This window comes from Clarias gariepinus, chromosome 19 (assembly GCF_024256425.1).
Source record: "Clarias gariepinus isolate MV-2021 ecotype Netherlands chromosome 19, CGAR_prim_01v2, whole genome shotgun sequence".
Classification (NCBI taxonomy): domain Eukaryota; kingdom Metazoa; phylum Chordata; class Actinopteri; order Siluriformes; family Clariidae; genus Clarias; species Clarias gariepinus.
In genome coordinates this window covers 25,639,455-25,660,277 of record NC_071118.1, presented here as the reverse complement: position 1 = coordinate 25,660,277, position 20,823 = coordinate 25,639,455, and the positions used below count along the sequence as shown (strand labels likewise).

Here is a 20,823-nt window from a genome sequence, read left to right as displayed (position 1 = left end):
TAAACTTGTGGCGAAAAGTTATAACTTTGTTTTATCAATTACTTGCGCCACAGCATCTGCCTAAGATATACAGTATATTTGTGCAGCTTTTTAAGGAAAGTATCTACTATCTTTTACTGAGCATCCTGCAGAACCACACAGTTCTTCTGAAGACTTTGACTTTTGCACCTGTTGCAGTTTCCTTGTTTTGTCTGAACAGTGGTTGCTTATATAATATGCTGCTTTCTTTTCTGGAATACATAAATGTTTTTGTACAGACAGTAATAAAATAATAAAATAAACAGGGTGCATAAGACTTTAGCATGGTTACATAATTTGTTATAAAGGAAACAAAGAAAAGATTGTAATTAAACACATTCAGCATAAAAGGTTTGTTTAGTAGAAGTAAATAGGCAAGTGAGAATTTGAAAAAGAAGTTTCTACTAAAATCTCACTTTACAGGGTTAGTGATATTTTAGTCTATGTGTATAATAGAAATAATTAGACAAGAAGTAATAATTAGACAGAAAAAAATGCAATATTATTTGTGTTTCATTCAGTCTAAAAACACATTGTGCAAAAGGCTTCTGCATTGAAATAAGTCCTGAAATATAGTAATAGAGGTAAATAGAGAATATAAAGAAATAAAGTCAGGCTCCTGACCTGTGCTAGTTTTTAATACATAATCAGGCTCCTAACCTGTGCTAGTTTTTCCACACCTGCGTATCTATAAGTCCCGCCCTCGTTTATAGATTGGCCAGAACGTTTTACTCTCTCTAACTGATTGGCGGATTCTAAACTCATAGCGAATGAAAGCAAAAGAACACGGGTTGCTTGGAATATAGGTGGGAAAAAAACGCGCCAAGGCGCATGCGCATAGCGTTTTCTTGTACCTCATCTCTGTTCTACCTAGAGGAGCGACCCCGCATCAGTCCCAGGCTGTAGTTCACCTGGAGCCGCGAGAAAAGTAACGTAGCGACCTTTTCCTTTATGTTCTGCATGCTGGTTTGATGGTGTTATGCATAGCACAGCGGCTGATGGATAAATACGCAGTTCAGATTATGTATAGATATTATACACGAGAGCGGAGTTAGCGCGCTACACCGACTAGCATTGTTTTCAACACAAAGACTCGCGACAGAGAATACACTTAACCTTAATACCGGTTCCCACTTTATTGTAATGTATTAATGCTCGGTTTTATAAAAGCATATGTTTAAGTGCATGTATTGGAAGAAATACTTAACAGTTTAATTATTAACGGTTTGTCCGACATCGCAATGGACTACATTTGCTAGCGTGCTAATGCTAAAGCAGCTAAAAACCCGCCCGCCATGTTTTGATGGATGTTTGCTAACAAGCTCGCGCTAACTAGCTGTAACGTTTTTCGCGCGTGCGTTGCTAATTTTAACTTTTTATATTAATATTAATATTTAATATTTGTTTAAAAAATAATTATAATATTTGTAATAATTGCTTAATTTTTAGGTTGTAAGTGTAACGTCAAAATTATATATCCTATGTTTACCCTTGCATGGCTAATCGTGCTAATAATATACTCTTCCATTCTACACAAACATGTCGTTTTATTTCGTGTAATAAAACTGTAAATAAAGTAAAGCTCATTTAAAAAAAACTATTAAGTCAGGAAGATTTAATTTCTTCTTGTTTTGCGAGCTAAATGTAACTATGTAACTGTTATATGAGGTTACTTAGCTGGCTAATGCTATGATATACCGTTAGCGTTGCAGTTTATTTAGACATAAATACTGGTTCTTGTGTCAGTCTTGTGATGAGCTATCGTTTTCCTTTTTCGGTTAAAACTTTATTGTGGTATGTGTGTGTGAGAGAGGGTAGATATGGATAAAATATATCCGGTGTTGTAAGAGAAGTGGAGCTAGGGTGCTAATGAGGCTGGTGTGCTAGCCAGCGGGTTTACGCGGGAGGAGAACTTTTCTCCAGTCACAGCGTTAAAGTGCACAATTGACCGCAATCAGCGTAATGTATACCGCAGCGCTGCTCAAACCTGCGCCCTGGTTGGTCAGTTTTCTAACTGACAGGAGTTCCGTTTATATTTTAAATCACAAATTTGCATCAGCGCGCGCGTTCTAATACTTTGTTCTTGTTGCTAGGGTAACAATGTACGCAGGAAGCTTGCTCGGCTTAATCTGAAGCCCTTACATTGACATGCAGCCCTGGGGTCAATTCCTATTTTTTCTTTACAGGGGTTCAAGTGCTGTTTTATTTCTACTCTACATTGGGGAGGAGCGAGTTAGGAAGTTTTATCAAAGAAGGATGCAAGAAAACCACACACATTGTCAGTCCAGGTGGCAAGAAAGTCGCAGATGTAAACAAATAAGAAAATAGGAACTGAACTCCAGAACACTATGTGGATTTTAGGTGCGCGTGGGTATGGTTTTTCTAGCCACATCTAATTCGGACACAACTTGGGAACGGTTTTTCGCCGCGTGCCCTCCATGATGCAACACTCCTATTTTATCTGTGTTTGGGATACTCGGCACTGCATCCAGTAGCTGAGGTTTGTGCACTGGGTGGAAACAACTCGGGCCTTCCGCATGGCAGGCGAGAAACTTACCACTGAGCCACCAATGCCCACAGATTTTGCCACGTGTTGGGATGAAAAAAAAAAATTAGATGCCTGATTGGTGCTGTGGTAATTTTTAGGTTTGTATCATTTACAGCGGAACCTTGGCATACAGATTTATTTTGGAGACGAGTTCTTAGGACAAAAATTAGTTTTGCGGTACACACTTTTCCATAAGAAGTAATGTGAATGCTGATAACTTGTTCCTGCCACCCCAAAATATTACCAGGCATCATCATGAGTTGACTCTTCCAAAACAGCTTTTGCTGACTTAAATGTTAATTTATTTATTTTTTACTCATTTCGCTTGGCTTTCCACTCACGCAAACATGTTTTGAACGGCTCCCAGATGTACATAAGGAAGAGCATTCGTATGCAGAGGTTCCACTGTATTTTTACTAGTAATTAGCATGTTTATCGAGGTCAGGAAAGTCTCCCAGTTGTAGTTATTACTTGTGTATGCTATTGCATAAGTGACAACAGGAACTAAAATTATAAATCAAGTCGAGTGACTCTCGAAAGGGTTTTATTTACATTCTTCAAACCGTGACCATATGTGTAAAACCATACATGTATAACCACATAACCCGTGCTCTTTTTGTTCCTTTTTTTCAGCCCCTCAGAGGTTACGAGGCCAGGTCCTGCAATGGGATGTAGTCTCTGTCGGATGAGCGAAACCAAGAGACAAACCCAGAGCGAGCGTCTGTTAAAACCTGTACAGTAGCATCAGATTTGCGCAGAGCCGGCAAGCCGTGGAAAGCAGCAGCTCTGCCGCCAAACCGAAATGTCGGATGTCACTTCACCAACTCCAGAACCTCCTCAAATCGTCAACCCTCCGCCTCCAGAGGTGACGAACACCACTAAACCCGGCCGCAAGACCAATCAGCTGCAGTACATGCAGAATGTCGTGGTCAAGACTCTGTGGAAGCATCAGTTTGCATGGCCGTTTTACCAGCCAGTCGATGCTATCAAACTCGGATTGCCGGTGAGTCTAGCTAGTAGGGATGTGTTTAATATGGGAAATACATTACATACTGCGTTATTTAATCTTATTATATACAATTGCAGTGCGTAACAAATGAGAGAAAAAAAACTTTGATGTCTGTGTAATGAGGACAATTAGCTAAGTGTGTGATTATAGTATGTTGTGATGGTGTAGATTGGTCTCTGATTATTTCTCATATGTATTATATATTTAGATGTTTTACTCTGCATTTTTGAGCATAATAAAAACGTAGTCATGTTTTTTTTTTTTTTTTTTTTTTTTTTCCTTTTCTTTTCTTTGTTAGGACTATCACAAGATAATCAAGAATCCGATGGACATGGGCACCATCAAGAAAAGGCTGGAGAACGTATACTACTGGAGTGCCAGCGAATGTATGCAAGACTTCAATACAATGTTTACCAACTGTTACATCTACAACAAGGTGAGCATTAGAAAATAGATGCATCACATTGTGTGCTGTATAGTGGTATACTCAAGACATAGTGTGTGCTAATGTGTTTTCGTCACAGATGTTTAGTGTTTTTAAAAAAGTGACTTGTTCCATGACGTTTTCATTTGACCATTCGAAGCACATGGCATGATCCACCACGTTATATCTGGGTTTTTACAATGTACAATCAGGAGCGAAATCAGCTCAGGTTACAATAGTGGGTGTGTGACTGTCCTATTTTGAGTGAAATCTGTTTTAGTATTAGAAAATCTAATCTTTTTACTTCCTCTCTGGTGTTTAGCCAACAGATGACATCGTCTTAATGGCACAAGCGTTGGAGAAGATCTTCCTGCAGAAGGTTGCTCTGATGCCCCAAGAGGAAGTTGAGTTGCTTCCTCCTGCCCCTAAAGCGAAAGGTCGCAAACCTGGACCAGGTACGTAAATTTAGGATGTTGGAACAGCGTTAATACTGCTGTGGTACACATTTTATTAAATAAAAAAAACAAACAGTTTCTTTAATCGTTTTAAATGCAGGTCAGCAGGAGGGAACTGTGACTTCTGGCTCTCCGACTTCCCCATTCCCTGATGCCACGTCGCCGGAACCTCAGCTGCCAGTCATCTCTCCTCCTGTGCCAGCTATCACGCCCAGCACACCCGCTGTACAGAACACACCCACCACTCCCATCATGCCTGGCATGCCACCCTCTCAACCCTTCGGCAAGGTGAGTCCCAGGACCAAGAGCTAAAACACAAGTGTCATCTTTTTGCTACATGTATTTATTTTTTATTTATTTTTTTGTTCCTGTTTGCATTCTGTCTGATTTCCCAGAAGAAAGGGGTCAAGAGGAAAGCAGACACCACCACACCCACTACCTCTGCCATCACGGCCAGCAGAAGCGAATCGCCAATACCCCTCTCCGAGAGCAAGCAGGCCAAAGTGGCATTGCGGAGAGAAAGCACCGGGCGACCCATCAAACCACCCAAGAAGGACTTGGACGACGGAGAAGCGGGTCAACCCGGGAGCAAACGAGGCCGGCTCACCGAGCACCTCAAACACTGCAGCACCATCCTGAAAGAAATGCTTTCAAAAAAGCACGCGGCATACGCTTGGCCGTTTTACAAACCCGTTGATGCTGAAGCACTCGAACTGCATGACTACCATGACATCATCAAACACCCTATGGACTTAAGTACAGTCAAAGTATGTGGTGTTAGAACTTATAAACCACAAATCTGGATAGAATCTCTATTCCAAGATAATATTTGCATCTTTCTGGTCCTGAATGTTTGGTCATAAGAGAGCTGTCAAACCATAACACAATTGTGTTTTTAATTTGTTGCAGAAAAAGATGGACAGTCGGGAGTACCCAGATGCACAGAGCTTCGCCACAGATGTGCGATTAATGTTCTCAAATTGTTATAAGTACAACCCGCCTGACCATGAGGTCGTCGCCATGGCACGAAAACTACAGGTTTGCAACGTAACCTTAAAGTAATCGCTAAAGCAAAGTGATGAGGGGAAAAAACTAAAGTAACCAACCCAACCGTCTGTGCGTGTCTGAACAGGACATGTTTGAGATGCGTTTCGCTAAGATGCCAGACGAGCCGGCGGAGGTGAACGTGGCGGGCGCTGCCGCTGGAGCGGGCGTGGTCAGTAAAAGCACAGCGAGCAGTGAGAGCAGCGGTGACTCCTCTAGCTCGGACAGCTCCGACTCAGAGGAGGAGAGGGCCACGCGCCTCGCCGAGCTGCAGGAACAGGTGGGTGCGGAACAGGTGGGTTTCACAACAAGGTTCTGACATCTAAACTTTCATAGGCCCTGCCAGGGTCCACGATTTGTTTGTGTTGTAAAATCTAAATTTAGATGTAGTAGTTGTAACATGTATTTGTGGTGTTTTTTAATTCGACTTTCATGTTTTTTTTTAATTTTATTTAGCTTTAGGGTGTCCTGTCGAATCATACCATTACATATGCACACATGCGGGAATTACATATAATGTCTCTGTGTATGAAATGTGCATGTCTCAGATGTATGAAAAAAATGAATATTTTAAGAACTTGTAGAGTTAACACTCTTTCCAAGTAGGTAATTTACTGAAAGGAAATGTATTCTTGTTTTATATAATCCCCTATTAGCAAATCCTTTGGGGTAAAAGGTTAAACTCCATAGCAGAATGGCTGCGGTTGACGGTGGCTATACAGTTGTTCTGAAAATGTTTGGAGAAAGCTTTGACTTTATAGAATGCTACCCAGCAGGTGATATAACACTATTTATGTTGTTTCAGTTAGTGTAGTCATCAGGCTTCCTAGTTGGCAGTGCCAGATAAAAAGTTCTAGATCATGTAATAGCATTAAGTATGGAAGGCACTGTAATAAGTATTAGTGTTAAAGAAACGGTCAAATACACTGCCGCCGTCAGGGTGAGAAGTAAAGCACATGAAGCAAAGTGCTATGCAATTTTCATGCATAGTGGAGATGGACTGTTCAAGCCTCTAAAGGCAGTGTTATGATCTGGGGTTGCTTTAGTTGGTCAGGTTTAGGCTCAATTTTTGTTTTCCTTTTTTTTTTCTGATGAGACTTATTCCATGGGAGCTCCGTCAGGCAGTGTATAATACACCCCAATACTGATCCGGATTCAGCCATACTTAACTTTCGGATGGAGCAGGATCAGGCAGAGTAGTCAGGCAAGTCAAACCCCATCCTGTCCCTCTTTACAAACCCCCTCAGATTCTTCAGTGCAGCCATCCGCTCAGCTTAGAACTGAGAAAGAGAGAACAGAATTGCACTCTGCATAGAGAGATAAGAGGGCAGGCAGGACATCCACTCCAGTTTTCTGGAATATTTACTTCACTTTCCGCAGGAGCTTCCTGAAGTTAAGGCAACGCTGCTGCTGAGCGAGATTACCCCCTTAACGTTGTCTTATCGGCATGCTCAATTTGACTGCTGATTCATTTGTTTAAATGTTTTTTTTTTTTTTTTTTCTTTAGTTAAAACAGGTTCTAAGTTTGTATTTGACGTTTGTCATGTTCACGGATGCTTTTGTGTATCGCCTATGTTTAACGAAATATGAAGTTTGTTCAAGTGTTTGCAATCCATTGCAAAGCAATTGCAAAGTTTACATCCCATCAAAAGCATGTGAAGGGATTTTTTTTCCTTCAGTAATTTAAATAAAACAATCCAGATGTTGAATTGCATGGACTGTTATCTTGTAACAGAGCACAAGAGAACCGTTTTATTATTTTTTATTATTATTTATTTATTTTAAATATCTATATACAATTGTGACAAAGCAGGAAACAAAACACATCTGTAATTCAAATGTTATCTGTAACAAATTACAGAAAAAAAAGTTTTTCTTAAAAGGTTATACTGTTTTGTCTCTTCATCTCGCTATGACTTACAAACAGCATTGAATGTCTTTGGGGAGGAATCATATATGAGTGTGATGGTCTCAAATCTGCTGCCATAAAGAACCCAATTGCACAGCATTGTCTTTGTGTTCAGCAAAATTACATTTTCAGGCGCAAACATGCTTCACATTAACACATTTTATTTTTTATTTTACAAATTTATGTGCAAAACAAGACATGAAGTCAAGTACATAGATTTTTCAGACAAAGATGTGTTTTTTGGTCTTTTTGGCCTCTGTTACACCACTACCTTGAATCGGAAATGCAGCACACAAGATGTGACTGAAGTCAAGACTTTCAGCTTTAATTCAAGGGCTTTGACAAAAAAAAGAAAGCATTTCTGTACAAAGCATTTGATTCCAAGTATCAAAGGTAAAAAAATTAATAAAATAAAAATCATCCTTGTTCCAAAATGTAATAACCCTGATCCAACATACAGGTGTCTTGTTTAATCAGTTATACCATACAGTGTACATTTCTATAATTGTATAATGTAACAGCAGTAGGAATCTGATGCTGATTATATCATATTACTGTATTAATATTAATACACTTGTTGGCTTTTATGAGATGAAGGATGACGGCATATGTTCCATACATCCTGTGCTTAGCTGAGACGGTGTGGTTAACTGTTAAAGAGATGAATTAGTGTCAAGTATCCTGCATATGCGAGTAAAATTTAGGAAATGCACGGGCAGGATATCTTCGCGTTCCCCGGATTTAGTGGGCTTGGCGTTAAAAGCAGACATACTTTCACTGCTCTTATTTTTTCTGGATGAGTAAAGCAAGCCAATGAGTCTAAAACAGCTTCCAGAGAAATCATCTGAATTGTAACCTTTGTTGTTATGGATCTGCGTAGTGTTGTGTTTGGTATCAGAGTATTCGGGTTATCTGTTTTTCTTTTTTTTAATAAACAATGAATGTTGGGTGTTCCTAGTCAATGTTATAATACCCTTATCAATTGGTAGCTCATTTTATGATGTGCTGATGTGAATTTATTTGTGCTGGTAATTAATCTATTCGTAAAAGTATGTAAGAAAATGCATGCATATGGTACATACTGTTTACTGACACATTAAAATCACTGTGATCCTAGTTTATGACAGAAATCATGTATTTTGATGGTTTTATTTTTCATTGGGGCAGATCACTGATTCCCCCTCTCCCTGCCTCTATCCCCAGCTGAAAGCCGTCCACGAGCAGCTAGCTGCTCTCTCACAGGCTCCCGTCACCAAACCAAAGAAGAAGAAAGAGAAGAAGGACAAGGACAAGAAAAAGAAAGACAACAAGCAGCTCAACAAAAGCAAGCTCGAGGAGGATAAGAAGGCTAAGGCGGGGCAGCCTGCGAAACCGACCCAGCAGAAAAAGGCGCCAGCCAGGAAAGCCAACAGCACGGTCCCTGGCAACAGGTTTGAGCTCATCTGGTTTTTTTTTTGGTTTTTTTTGTCATGAACATTTTTTTTATTCTTCTCTTTAAAAGAGATTTCTGTTGTTTTGTAAGTTTGAACCGTATTTTTAACCCGAGTCTACTTTTATCAGGCAAGCTAAGAAGGGAGCCAGAGGAGGACTAGGGTACGAGTCGGAGGACGAAGACGCGGCCCTTCCCATGACGTACGACGAGAAGCGGCAGCTGAGTCTGGACATTAACCGGCTGCCCGGAGAGAAGCTGGGCAGAGTGGTGCACATCATCCAGTCCCGGGAGCCTTCTCTGCGAGACTCCAACCCCGATGAGATCGAGATCGATTTCGAGACCCTCAAGCCCTCCACCCTGCGCGAGCTCGAGCGATACGTCAAAACCTGTTTACAGAAGAAACAAAGGAGACCTTTACGTAAGTTTTGTCCTGAACCCATGCTATAAAAATATATTTTTGAAAAAAAAAAAAACAGCACTATTGATGGGGGATCAGGGTGGAACAGCGGCGCAAACCTAATAACAGCATGAAAAGTCCCTGGCCTGGTTCCAGTTTACACTCCAGCTCACTTCCCCAGCTCTCCCTCCCTCCCTCCATCCCTCTCGCATGTCCATGATAAATGGTTAGAGAAGTCTGGCAGAAATGAACTGTAATGGAGTACAAGAGCTGCTATTATATAGAAACGCATTCCAGCTGCATGCATTTTCCCAAAAGTGCAGCGCTCGTGTGCGCAGCCTTATGTCAGCAGGGGGTGCTACTGGAGAGCATAAACGAGGAATTACTTAGACTGACAGCAAATAATCAGACTCTGTTGTTAAAACTTTATATATATATATATATATATAATTTTTTGTATTTATTATTATTATTTTTTTATTATTATTATTATTATTACTATTCTAAGAATATTTCAGAAACCCCCTTTGTAAGTAAGTGTACCACAGAAAAGCAAAGCGATTCTGGTCAGTTCCGTCCTCTAACATCCTCCTTCCTCTTGTGTTTCTGTAGAGAAAGGTGGCACCGGCCCAGGTTCGGGTCCCTCCCGGCTCAGCGGCAGCAGCAGCTCTTCAGACTCGGGCAGCAGCAGCTCTAGCGGCTCTACTTCAGACAGCAGTGACTCCGACTGATCCCCTTTTTTTATTTTTCCCCACTTTTAATTTCTTCTACTTTTTTAATGTCATATGCAGTCGTGATTGTTTCTCCAAGACTTTTTTATAAGAGAGAGAAAAATGAAAATGCGTCATGTCTGAACTTGATTTTTTTTTTTTTTTTTTTTTTTTTTTCTAAAAAATACCAGTACGGGAAAAAATATATATATAAAAAAAAGGTAAATTAAGCGATTATTTCCACCAATTGTGTAAGGGTGTTTTAGATCAGTCAAGCTATAAGGAAAAACATAATTTTCTGAAGTTTTTGTGTGGAAAGAAAGTAAACTGAACCTTCCCAACCCGATTGTAGATGGGTTGAAATTTAGAAGGGGCGGGGAGACAGAAACCAATGGCATCTCTGGGCAAAAATGAATAAAATAAAAGCTCATGGACATTTTATATATTTTTGATGCTCACGATTTAAAAAATCGTCTCCTCTTTAATGTGCGGGCTGTTTATTTATTTTTTATTTTTTCCTTGATTTCTTTACAGCTTAATTTTTTCCCCATATTTGTCCCATCAATAGATTTTTTTTTTCTTTTCTTTTCTTTAAAGGAACATTCAGAAAAATCTACATTTTCTACATCCGAATCCTTCAGCATTCAAGATGCAAAAAGTAATTTCTCAGTTAAAAACCTAAACTATTGTGTTTTTGGCACCAACTCCAAGATGACGGTGTGTGTGTGTGTTTGGAATGGGGGGGGGAGTTTTCAAACACTCGACCTATTGAGGTGCTAGTCTTCCTTCCTTCTAAACCACGTTCACGAGTGAATGTTTCTCAGCCCTGTGTGATTTTAGTGACAGCTCTGTCTCTTCACATCTTAATTATTTTTCCAACAGAAATCCATGTACTTCAAACACTTAAATGCTGTTAAATAATAAATAACCCTTTAGGAAGTTTAGTGTCTTTTGGAATGATCATGGAATCGCAGAGTCTTCCTCCAGTCATGCTCAAACAACATTGATCTTTGAATGTAAGGCAAAAAGCAGGTGTTAAATTACATGTGTACATTGTTATATGAATAAATGCTTGTTTATTGCCCAGCTATTTTTGCTCCCACCTCATCCTAGCTCCATATGCTGCATGTTTTGTAAAAAAGCAGTTTGTAATGTTCCCTTTTATATACATATATACCGATCAGCCATAATATTAAAAACCACCTAGTGTTTGGGTTACCCTTATGACAATGAGGCGGCTGTAACTCCACAGGACTTTTAGGGGGAAATCTGTGGGGTCTGGCACCAGGACATTAGCAGCGGATCCTTTGGGTTGCAGGGTGGAGCCTCCGTGGATCAGGCTTGTGTTTCTTCGGTTGTGTTGCGAACCTTGGCCTTCCGGACCCTGTGTGTGGCAGTCTGTGGTGCGCTGGGTGTTCTGGTGCCTTTTTTTTTTTTCTTTTCATTTTGGAGAGCTGGTCTTTGGTGCCCACTGGTATGGGTGAGCCTTGGGTGCTCATGACCCTGCCAACATATTACTGATTTATAATTAGTGATAAAGTTGTCCTGACAGTGGTGTTAATGTTCTGGCTGGTCATATGTTTTAATGTTAAACTTTCTTTTAATTTTAATTTTTTATTTTCAGAGGTTTATGATCATTGTTTAAAATCCCTGCATTTACACCTTAAAGATGCAATTTGCCTTAATATTTTTTTGACAAAGCCAAACTCATTAGACTTTAACTCTTATTAAAGCACTACTTTAGATAGTAACTTCTTTTGATTTGCGTTGTCTAATTTGGCTTTTATTCATTTTTTTTTTTTTTTTAAATAAGCAGCGAGTCCCACCCCCCCCACACACAATTTTGCTTTTCCCACTCAACATTTTGATCGCATTGGTCATCAAGCCATATCAAGTTTTAGAGTGATAACTTTTTAAAAACAGACAAAAACCTATATAAAAATATATAGAAAGTATATATCTATCTATATATAAATACATAAATAAAAATTAATCTAGCTCATTTTTAGACCCTGGGTAAAAATGAATTATGATAGCTCCTTTTTTATATTTTGAAAAAAAAAAAAAAAAAAAAGGGAAAAAAAATAAATGTTTACTTTTTATCTTTGACATGCATGCCAGTTTATTGTATCTTTCTTATACGTTTTTGAGCTGTTTATAGTTCTCTTAATGTAAATGTCGGTCGTTGGAAAAGCGGAGGAACGCAGGATTCGATGTCAGTAGACGTAGCCTTGTTTACCAGACTTTGGCCCTTCGGGTTGGATGCGCGCACACGCTAACGTTTGATGTAATCTCCTACCTGGAATCTCTTCTTTGCCGGTTAAATTGTTTTTCATAAAATAAATGAAAAAAATACTCTGACAAAAGCTGCCTTATTAATTTCTGCTTGAATACTTAATGCCTGGGGTGGGGATTACTATAATGTCTCTAGTGTCATGTACAGGTTAACAGCCTGTAGTCTGAGATTTTAAATCTGCTCAACAGTCGCTGCTTGGATCTCAGGGTACACGACACATCTCATAATGTTTTAAGAGGGGTGTTCAAGTCAAACCAGGACTAGTTACAAACTCTTTATTTCTCTATATAATCCCCTGCTACACTAATACACTAAGGGTAGAAAGTTTTCTCAGTATGCCAGGGCCATGATTAGACTGCCTGTCTGATTAATGTATGAAACGATGGCCTTCCAGGAACTCCTTTAAAGTTTCAAACATATTGAAATGGCTTGGAGTGAGGTCGGGATGAGGGATGTGGCAATTACTCCAAGCTGAGCTCCTGTAATGTTCAAGTGGTGTTGGTAAATGATTTATCCATTGATTTTTGAGGATCAGGCATTCCACTCGCTGAATGTTCAAATCTCAGAAGTATACATACAGCACATCTATGTGTCTAATATTTTGTTTAATGCCACTTAGAAATTCTAAGTTTAGCAATTGGTTGCCAACAAGCAGCGTCTGGCAGAACTCTGGTTGGACATTTGACGGCTCTTGTTGGCCGAATTGGTAGCGCTATAATTAATATGTTGGCCTTCTGGCACAGACCAGACGTCTACATATGGTCAGCAAATTTTTGTAAGGGCTGACGCTCCAAAAGTAAAGTTAGCCTGCTTTTATCCGTTTCGCGACCCGCTTTGATGTGTGTTTGAAGTTCTGCTGGAGCACTCAATTTTCAGCCGTCTAGCTGATGATTTGAGGCCTTGCTGAAGAATTCTGAGGTTGTCCTCCTTCTTCATTATTCCACCCACTTTGTGCAGTGCACCATTTCCACTGTCAGCAAAACAGCCCCAAAGCATGTCACCACCACCATGCTCAACAGCTGGTACAGTGTTTTGGGGCTGAATGCCTCACCTTCACTCCTCCAAACATAACTCTAGCCTAAGCTGTCTTTCAAAAGGCTTTTTTTTTTTTCAATAGTTGTGCTTGAAGGTGGTGGTGATAGTGTTGGAGCAGGGGCTTCTTTCTTGTACAGCAGCCTTTCAGTCCATGGTGATGTAAAACTGTTCCTGTGTCTTGGTGGTTCCTGGGTTGTTCCTATGGGGTGAGGATGACAGTTTGAGACTTCTTCCAGACCTTGGCGAAGTGGCTACACCTTCCAATAACACGTTCTTGTGTACAATTTTTGTGAACTGATCTTGGAATCTTCAAGTGTTTAGAAATGAAACTCGGAGAGAGTCCTACCATCTTCTTTTTCAGATCTGCACTGAGCTCCTTGGACCTTCGCCATCGTGCTGTGTGCTGGACAATCCTTTGAGTACAAACTGTGCTTGGCAATTTAAAAGACGTTTTAGGAATTTCACCCTTAAAAAATAATCATGTACAACACAAATAGTGTATATGAATAGTGTAAGGCACTTTCCCAGCAAAAGACCAGTTCCCAGAAATCATTTCAAACCCCAAACTGCCATGACGATCAGGCTAATGATAAGTTTATGTGAGAAAATTTAAAAAGCAGCTTTTTTCCTTTTTTTTTATTTCAGTTTTATTTCAGTTTTATTCATTTTAATCATTCAATATTTTAATATTTACATTTCAATTTTTTTTTTGTGCCAAAATATCCTTCTTTAATTCCTTATTTATATTTAATCATTTTTTTCTATTAACTCACTTCATGGTCTATACCACTTATCCTGTTACAGGGTTCAGGGGGCCTGGAGCCTACCCCAGGAGACTTTAAGCATGAGGTGGGGTACAGCGTGGACAGGGAGCCAATCCATTGTAGGACACACACACACACATACATACACATCCAATTTTGGGGATGCCAATCAGTCTAATTTGCATGTTATTGGACTGTAGGAGGAAACCAGAGTAAACCCACCAAGCACGAGGAGAACATGCTAACTCCATGCACACAGAACCAGGTGTGAATCGAACCCTCAGCCCTGGAGGTGCAAGGCGACTGCTCTTGATTAGAGCCCAAGCACTATGACATCAGCCTTATGTTTTCATAGTGAGTCAAGGGACCTATTGTTTCCCTATGGATTATTATTTAGGGCCCAAGCACTATGACATCAAATGGGTCAGCAGTGACGATGCCTAAACTTATGCTGAATATTGAGTGACATCATGGTGTAAGGTTTTTTCTCAGCATCTGCTTTTTGGCTTTTTGGAGGTCTAAACATAAAATTCCCCATTTTTCAAAATTATGTCATAACCGTATCGGGATATCCCCTTTAAATGCATGTGCCCACTGTGCCCGCTGTCTTTCTGGTGTGCCCGGGTGCCGATAGCGCACGGTGCTTGGGCCCACTCATCGTTGCTTGCAACTATATTTTAGTTAGTTTTCCCTTATTTCCGTATTTATCATACCCGGGTAATTTATCCAAAATTCATTTGTTTATTCATTTTCAATAAATGCCTTTATTCTGGTCTGAGAGCCTTTCCAGGTATTTGGCCAGAATATACCATGGATGAGAGGGCACCACACCCACACCCACACACACACACACACACACACAGACACCTGGGTCAATTAAGACTAACAAATATACCTCTAGGAATGCTTTTGCAAGCTGAGAAAAAAAAAAAGCCCGAGCCCCCAGAGGAAATCCTTTTTTACTACTACTGTAGTATTCCAGGAGGAACACTGGCCTGCATATTTTAATGCTTTCCCTGCTGCTGTTAATTAGTTGATGAGATTAATCAGGTGTGCTGGGAGCTGAGAAAGCACTAAAAAGTGCAGGGCAGTAGTTCTCCGGGTCGAGGATCACTGGACTTACACTGTACCTGTACACATAAAGCAAACATAAAATAATAATTTATAAAAGACATACATAGAAATAATATATAAATAATACTAAAAAGAAAAAAAAATATGATGTAAAAATATAATGTTTACTATGATGTAAATTTATTATGATGGTGAGTACCTGCCTTTATAAAATAGAGTTAAAATGCCACTAAAAGCGACCACTAGATGGCGACAATGCACTGTTTTTGCGTTCTCGACCACTGGTTGTACTTTCTATCAAAATATACTGTACATCAAAGCACATTAAAGTCATGCTCACATTACAGATTATTGGAAGAACTGTATATTTTTGTATATATATTTTTAGAACAATTAGTGGCTCTTTTAATAAAGTATGAATGATTTAACTTAATTAAGGAGTTTTTGTGGAGGAGGAGGTGCTGGAAGTTATTTCGACAGAAAAGCTTTTCTCTGATTTTGGGTGCAGAGGCATCATCGTCGTTGTCCTCACTGTGATATCAGCATTGCAGTAAAGTTTAACAAAGTTTTAACACTTTTTAAAGCAGTCCTATTCACCATTCCATAGCAGATTATACAGAAATAGCCTTTAATAGCCTTTAGCTTGATAAGGCACAATGTCTATAAGAAACATGACATTCTCTCTTTTTTTCTTTTCTTTGCTGTAACATAAGAAACAAGCCAACCAGTGATGGATCAGCTGGCCAGCTTTAGTGACAGCTCATCATGTTGGGAAGAGAAAGCCATTGCTCATTCGAAATAAACCAGATTATTACTGGAGCAAAGCAGCTACACGCTGCAGGGTGCGATCCAGACGATCTGATTGAACATGACTCTTCTATGTAAATCTTTTCGCAAAAGGTCGACTGAGCGAAGCTGTTCTGCCATACTGATGAGGGTTGTGTTTGTAATTAGAGGATTGAATGGTCACCTGGTTTACAGATGATAAGTAAGCATGTTAATGCAATAATTAGTTTTCTGGTCATAGAGTAAAGTACAGATTATCTGTGTTTCTGTTCCATGGGTTATAGTTATGATGATAAATGGAAAGATACGGGTAAACTTTGAGTCACCAACTTTTACTCTTCACTGCATCTGTAATCATGAGGTCTGCCTGAAGTATTCATTTCACCTAACAATGCTTTGAATTTCTATAACAATTCAGTACATTGAAGTCGTCAGTGGCTTTATTTTATTGCCACATAACTTTGCCAAGCCTAGACCTGAGCAACTGAAGCAACCCCACATCATAACACACTTGTACAGTGGGAACTATGGACTCATCAGACCACATGACTTTTTTTCATCCTTTTTCCTTGCCCCAAAATTAAATTTTTAAGCCTCCAAGGCAATTAAAACCTTTTTTCTGATTAGTCTCACTAACAATGTTTACTTATGGACAAACAGCTGTTTAGTCCCAATCCTTTAAGTTCTTCTTACATTGTCTGTGTGAAAAAACATCTTACTTCCACGATTAACCTGGGATTTCTACTGTCAGTTATTTTACAATGCAACTTCACCAAGTGTTTAAGTGATCTCTGATTATAAACATTCAGCACTACCCATGGTTTTTATAATCTATAACAGTTCTTAACCCTTTTCCAACATTTAAATGCTTTATTGGCTTGATGCAGATCAATAATTTGTCTCCTGAAAGGCCAGGACAGAAAAAGAATCCAGATGCATAATCAAAATCTTCCATATTTCTGTAAATGTAAAACAAAAAAAAAAGTAACAACAGCTTTAGACTCCTATGTAGGTTTGAAAATCCTTTGTCCGAGTGCACACAGGTGTATTTTATGAACATAATCCAGAATTATTAATATCAGGTACATCAGGCAAATGTGTAAGTTCTTTACATCAATTTATGAACCCACATGTCAAAACATTTTGCATACTGATTTCTGTCACACTGTTGCCTGCTTTATATTCAAATGCGTCTGTGGAACTTTTTGTTTACAAAACTTGACTTTAATGGGTTCAATCCAAACCTCAAACTTTTTGTTTGTTTGAGGTTTAGATTGAACCCATTAAAGTCAAGTAGATAGTCAAATAGACTTGCAATTATGAAAACCCAATAATAAAAATTTTACTGATAGCACTGACATCTGATTTCCATTATTGTAACAATGCCAATGATAGCATCAACGATGGTGCGACTAGTGACATCGTTAGAGGAAACATAATACTATACAGTCCTGCCATCATTCAGTTTAAGTTTTAAAAAGAGGCACACACACACACACATGTATATATATATATATATATATATATATATATATATATATATATACAGTATACACACATTTACATACACAGGCTTCCTCAGACACCCAACAAACCCAAAACATATTACAATCTCGATATAACAATAGTGAAGCATGGTGGTGGTAGCATAATAATAATAATAGTTGTTTTTGTTGTTTATCTTCTTCTTCCAGCTGCTTTCATTCTGCTTCCATTAGGGGTCGCCACAGCAGATCTAGACATTTCGAGTTTGGTACGGAGTTTACGCCTGATGCCCTTCTTAATTTCGAATCCCATTTTTATCCAGGCTCAGGAATGGCACTAAGGCTGCCATTCAGGTAAAATGCGGAGTTAAGTGTGGTGGGCGGAGTCATTCGTACTCTAACAGTTTTCCAATTTGGATTTCTCAGCACTGAACCGTTATTATTATTACTATTATTATAAAAGGAGCCCGACCACAAAAATAAATAAACCATTTCGCCTTGAAGTGAGGGTGTTCGTGTTTTTAATAGTATGTTTATTTTGGGCGGGGAAAAAAAATAATAATTAAAAAGCCAACAACTTCGCTCGAGAACCTGGACGAGGTGAGCGCGCGAGCACACACACACACACACGCGCCCGCGGAACCCAGCTGTTCGGATCTGATTGCGTTCTGTCCCCGCGTGCGGGCGCGCGCGCTCTCTCTCGCACACTTCCACGCTTTCTCTCCTTTTTTTTCTTTCTGCGCCCTCTCTCTCTCTCTCTCTCTCTCTCACACACACACACTCCCTCTCTCTCTCTGTCTCACTCGGTGTGAGCTCGCGGACGTGTGCGCGCGCGCGGCTCGGAAGAGCGGGAGTCAGAGAGGAAACACAAAACAGCGTTACAGCGCGCGCGGAGCAGGAATGAAGGAAATAAAGGAATAAAAAGCGGAAAGTGAAGGAAAAGAGGATAAAAACGGACGCGAAGGTGGTGAATATCTGCTCGGTGACACGCCACGGAGTACTCTGTGTGTGTGTGTTTCCCCCCCCCCTTCCTTCCTTTGAGTGATTGAAAAGGACCGAGGAGTTTTTCTCTGGTTTCCCCCGCAGACGGATGTGTGTGTGAGGTCGGTGTGAGTCCGGAGCGGAGAGCCGATGAACTCAGCCCGGGGTGAATATAACCGAGACCCGGGAACTCACCCCCGGGGTGAATATAACTGCGGTAAAGAGAAAGAAATCTGAACAGGCTGGAGAGTGCTGAGTGTGTCTCTGTGTTAAGTTGTTTCCGTGTGAGACTCCACACACACACACACACACACTAACTAACACACCATGATCTCCTGTTTTCCTTCTTGCTTGGACATGCAGTGATTAAACCCCAGTGTGTGTGTGTGTGTGTGTTCCAGCACAGTAACTGTCTTCATGTGAACACACAGTGTATAAACTCTGCAGAGCTGTTTTTATTTATTTATTATATTAATTATAATTTTTCTTTTGTGCTGGATGTTCTGATGAGGAAGAAGAGGAAACTCCACTGATTGAACAATCTTCCTGATCTGATACTCGGACCACGGGTTTGGAGTCCTGGTCCTGAGTGCAACTTCCTCAGGAACACATTTACACACACCATGATGATGAAATCCTTCTAAATTCCTTGTCCTATGGACGATCATACAGAACCGTAGCTCGGATTGTGTGGGGAAGCAACATTTCTGACTTTTTTTTTTTTTTTTTTTGGATACGCTTCGTTCTTCTTCTTCTTCTTCTTCTTCACGCTGTCACTATGGAGGAGTGGAGACAATGTGCCCGGTGGCTCATCGACTGCAAGGTCTTGCCCCCGAATCACCGGGTGGTTTGGCCCTCGGCTGTCGTCTTCGACCTGGCCCAGGCGCTCCGAGACGGCGTGCTCTTGTGCCAAATGCTGCACAATCTGTCACCCGGATCGGTAGACCTAAAGCAGATCAACTTCAGGCCTCAGATGTCGCAGGTAGGTGCTCATCGTCAGCATTGAGATCTTAGGACGAGAATAATAACTGGGCTGAGTAGTTTTGTGGTTATGGAAGCAAAAATCCTTAGGTGTGGATGAACCGCTCAGAACCGAGCACCGATCCCTGGGGGACACCTCCAGCCAAATGGTTGTACACCTGCATGCAGGAAATGCCTTTTAAACTTCTTAATGTAAATAGTGCATTCGACTGTAGGATGGCACTCGCAATTTCTGATCACAAACATGTGAAAGAAAGTGATGTCAAATCAGCAAAGTGCTAGGTTTAGATCAGTCGACCTGCAAGCATATTCGTTTGATAAATCTGTAATGAATCTGCATCCAAATCTGGCGTAGAAATCAGAGAGACTTAAATTCCCATCTCTGGCCGTTTTCATTCCAGTAAAGAATCAGAAAACGTTTACTCCAGATCCTGTGGTAGTATATCCATCAATATACATGCAACTTATTAGAGATGGGTGGTAAAGAATTGATTCAGTGATGTATCTTGATTCTTTTATGTTGCAGTTCATGCATCGGCAAAATAAGGATTGTTTTACGTTTGGATTTGCTTTAATCCTACAGGTGATGCTCTGTAAACTATTAACACATCGGCAGGCAGTACAGCATCCTGTGTGGTAGGAGCGAATTATCTGCAGAGTTTAAGAGTTGTGAGAAAATCTCAAAAAACAAATATAACATTGAATCGTATTGTAATACAGATCGAATCAGTACCTGGGTATCGTGATATCGTATCGTAACTGAGTCCTACTCACTGTTCATGCATCCATTTCCTATGCTGCACGCGCCCATGTGCATTTGCTACATGAGTGGCAGCGAATTGCAGGATACATGCACACACGCACGCGCACACACAGCAACCATGCATACTTAATGAGCAATTTGAAAACGCCAGTCAACTGGAGGACCAGGTAGAAACCAAGCAAGCCTGGGGAAAACATGCAAACTTCATGCACGCAAGCAGACGCGAGAGTTAAACCGTCAACCATGAAGGTGTGAAGCGACAGCTCTAGCTAAGCCAGCGTTCTATTCAGTCAGTGTATGATCTGCAGGGGCACCAGAGATCTGGTCTACTTCCTCACACTCACTCATGCACTTGCACCTGGGCAGTTATTTAGGGCAGAAGGAGTACATGTTTTTGGACCTTGAAAACATGGTGATAAGACCATCGATAAGACAAAGTTGTGACTCACAAATCATTCATGCATATCGATTGGATTTAACTAATTTGCATCAAATCTGTTTAAAATTCTGCGTTGTTTTTTTGCTTGCTAGTTTGAATGTAGAGTTAAAAAAAAAAATAAAAATAAAATAAAATATATATATATATATATATATAATATATTTTTTTAAAACCTTGTGTGTGTAGATGCTGTGTGTGTGGAGTTCCCACGCATGTTCTCCCCGTGCTTGGTGGGTTCTCTTTTGTCTTTTGTACTCCGGTTTCCTCCGGCAGC

General features: G+C 40.1%; 2 protein-coding genes across 11 annotated transcripts in view; both read left to right on the top strand.

The window, feature by feature from the left end:
• Nucleotides 1-834: 834 nt before the first annotated feature.
• Nucleotides 835-11,033, top strand: brd3a (bromodomain containing 3a). Of its 3 annotated transcripts, none has more exons than XM_053479128.1 (11): nucleotides 835-946; nucleotides 3,200-3,569; nucleotides 3,874-4,011; nucleotides 4,322-4,454; nucleotides 4,555-4,742; nucleotides 4,853-5,221; nucleotides 5,364-5,492; nucleotides 5,587-5,793; nucleotides 8,611-8,837; nucleotides 8,968-9,257; nucleotides 9,849-11,033. In XM_053479128.1, the coding sequence occupies exons 2-11, from the start codon at nucleotides 3,369-3,371 to the stop codon at nucleotides 9,965-9,967; spliced, it is 2,001 nt and encodes a 666-aa protein (XP_053335103.1). In that variant the 5' UTR covers nucleotides 835-946; nucleotides 3,200-3,368; the 3' UTR covers nucleotides 9,968-11,033. The 3 variants fall into 3 exon arrangements, with proteins under 3 accessions (XP_053335103.1, XP_053335105.1, XP_053335102.1); XM_053479130.1 differs by having other exon boundaries at nucleotides 4,850-5,221; nucleotides 5,587-5,778; XM_053479127.1 differs by having other exon boundaries at nucleotides 4,850-5,221.
• A 7,130-nt stretch (nucleotides 11,034-18,163) lies between these two features.
• Nucleotides 18,164-20,823, top strand: part of vav2 (vav 2 guanine nucleotide exchange factor) — a 199,405-nt gene continuing 196,745 nt past the window's right edge. For 3 of the 8 annotated variants that reach the window (XM_053479121.1, XM_053479120.1, XM_053479119.1), the window contains exon 1: nucleotides 18,164-19,348. In XM_053479121.1, the coding sequence (XP_053335096.1) occupies nucleotides 19,145-19,348 (204 nt within the window). In that variant the 5' untranslated portion in view covers nucleotides 18,164-19,144. The remainder of the gene's footprint in view (nucleotides 19,349-20,823) is intronic. The other 5 variants (XM_053479125.1, XM_053479123.1, XM_053479122.1 and 2 more) reach the window with 3 other exon arrangements.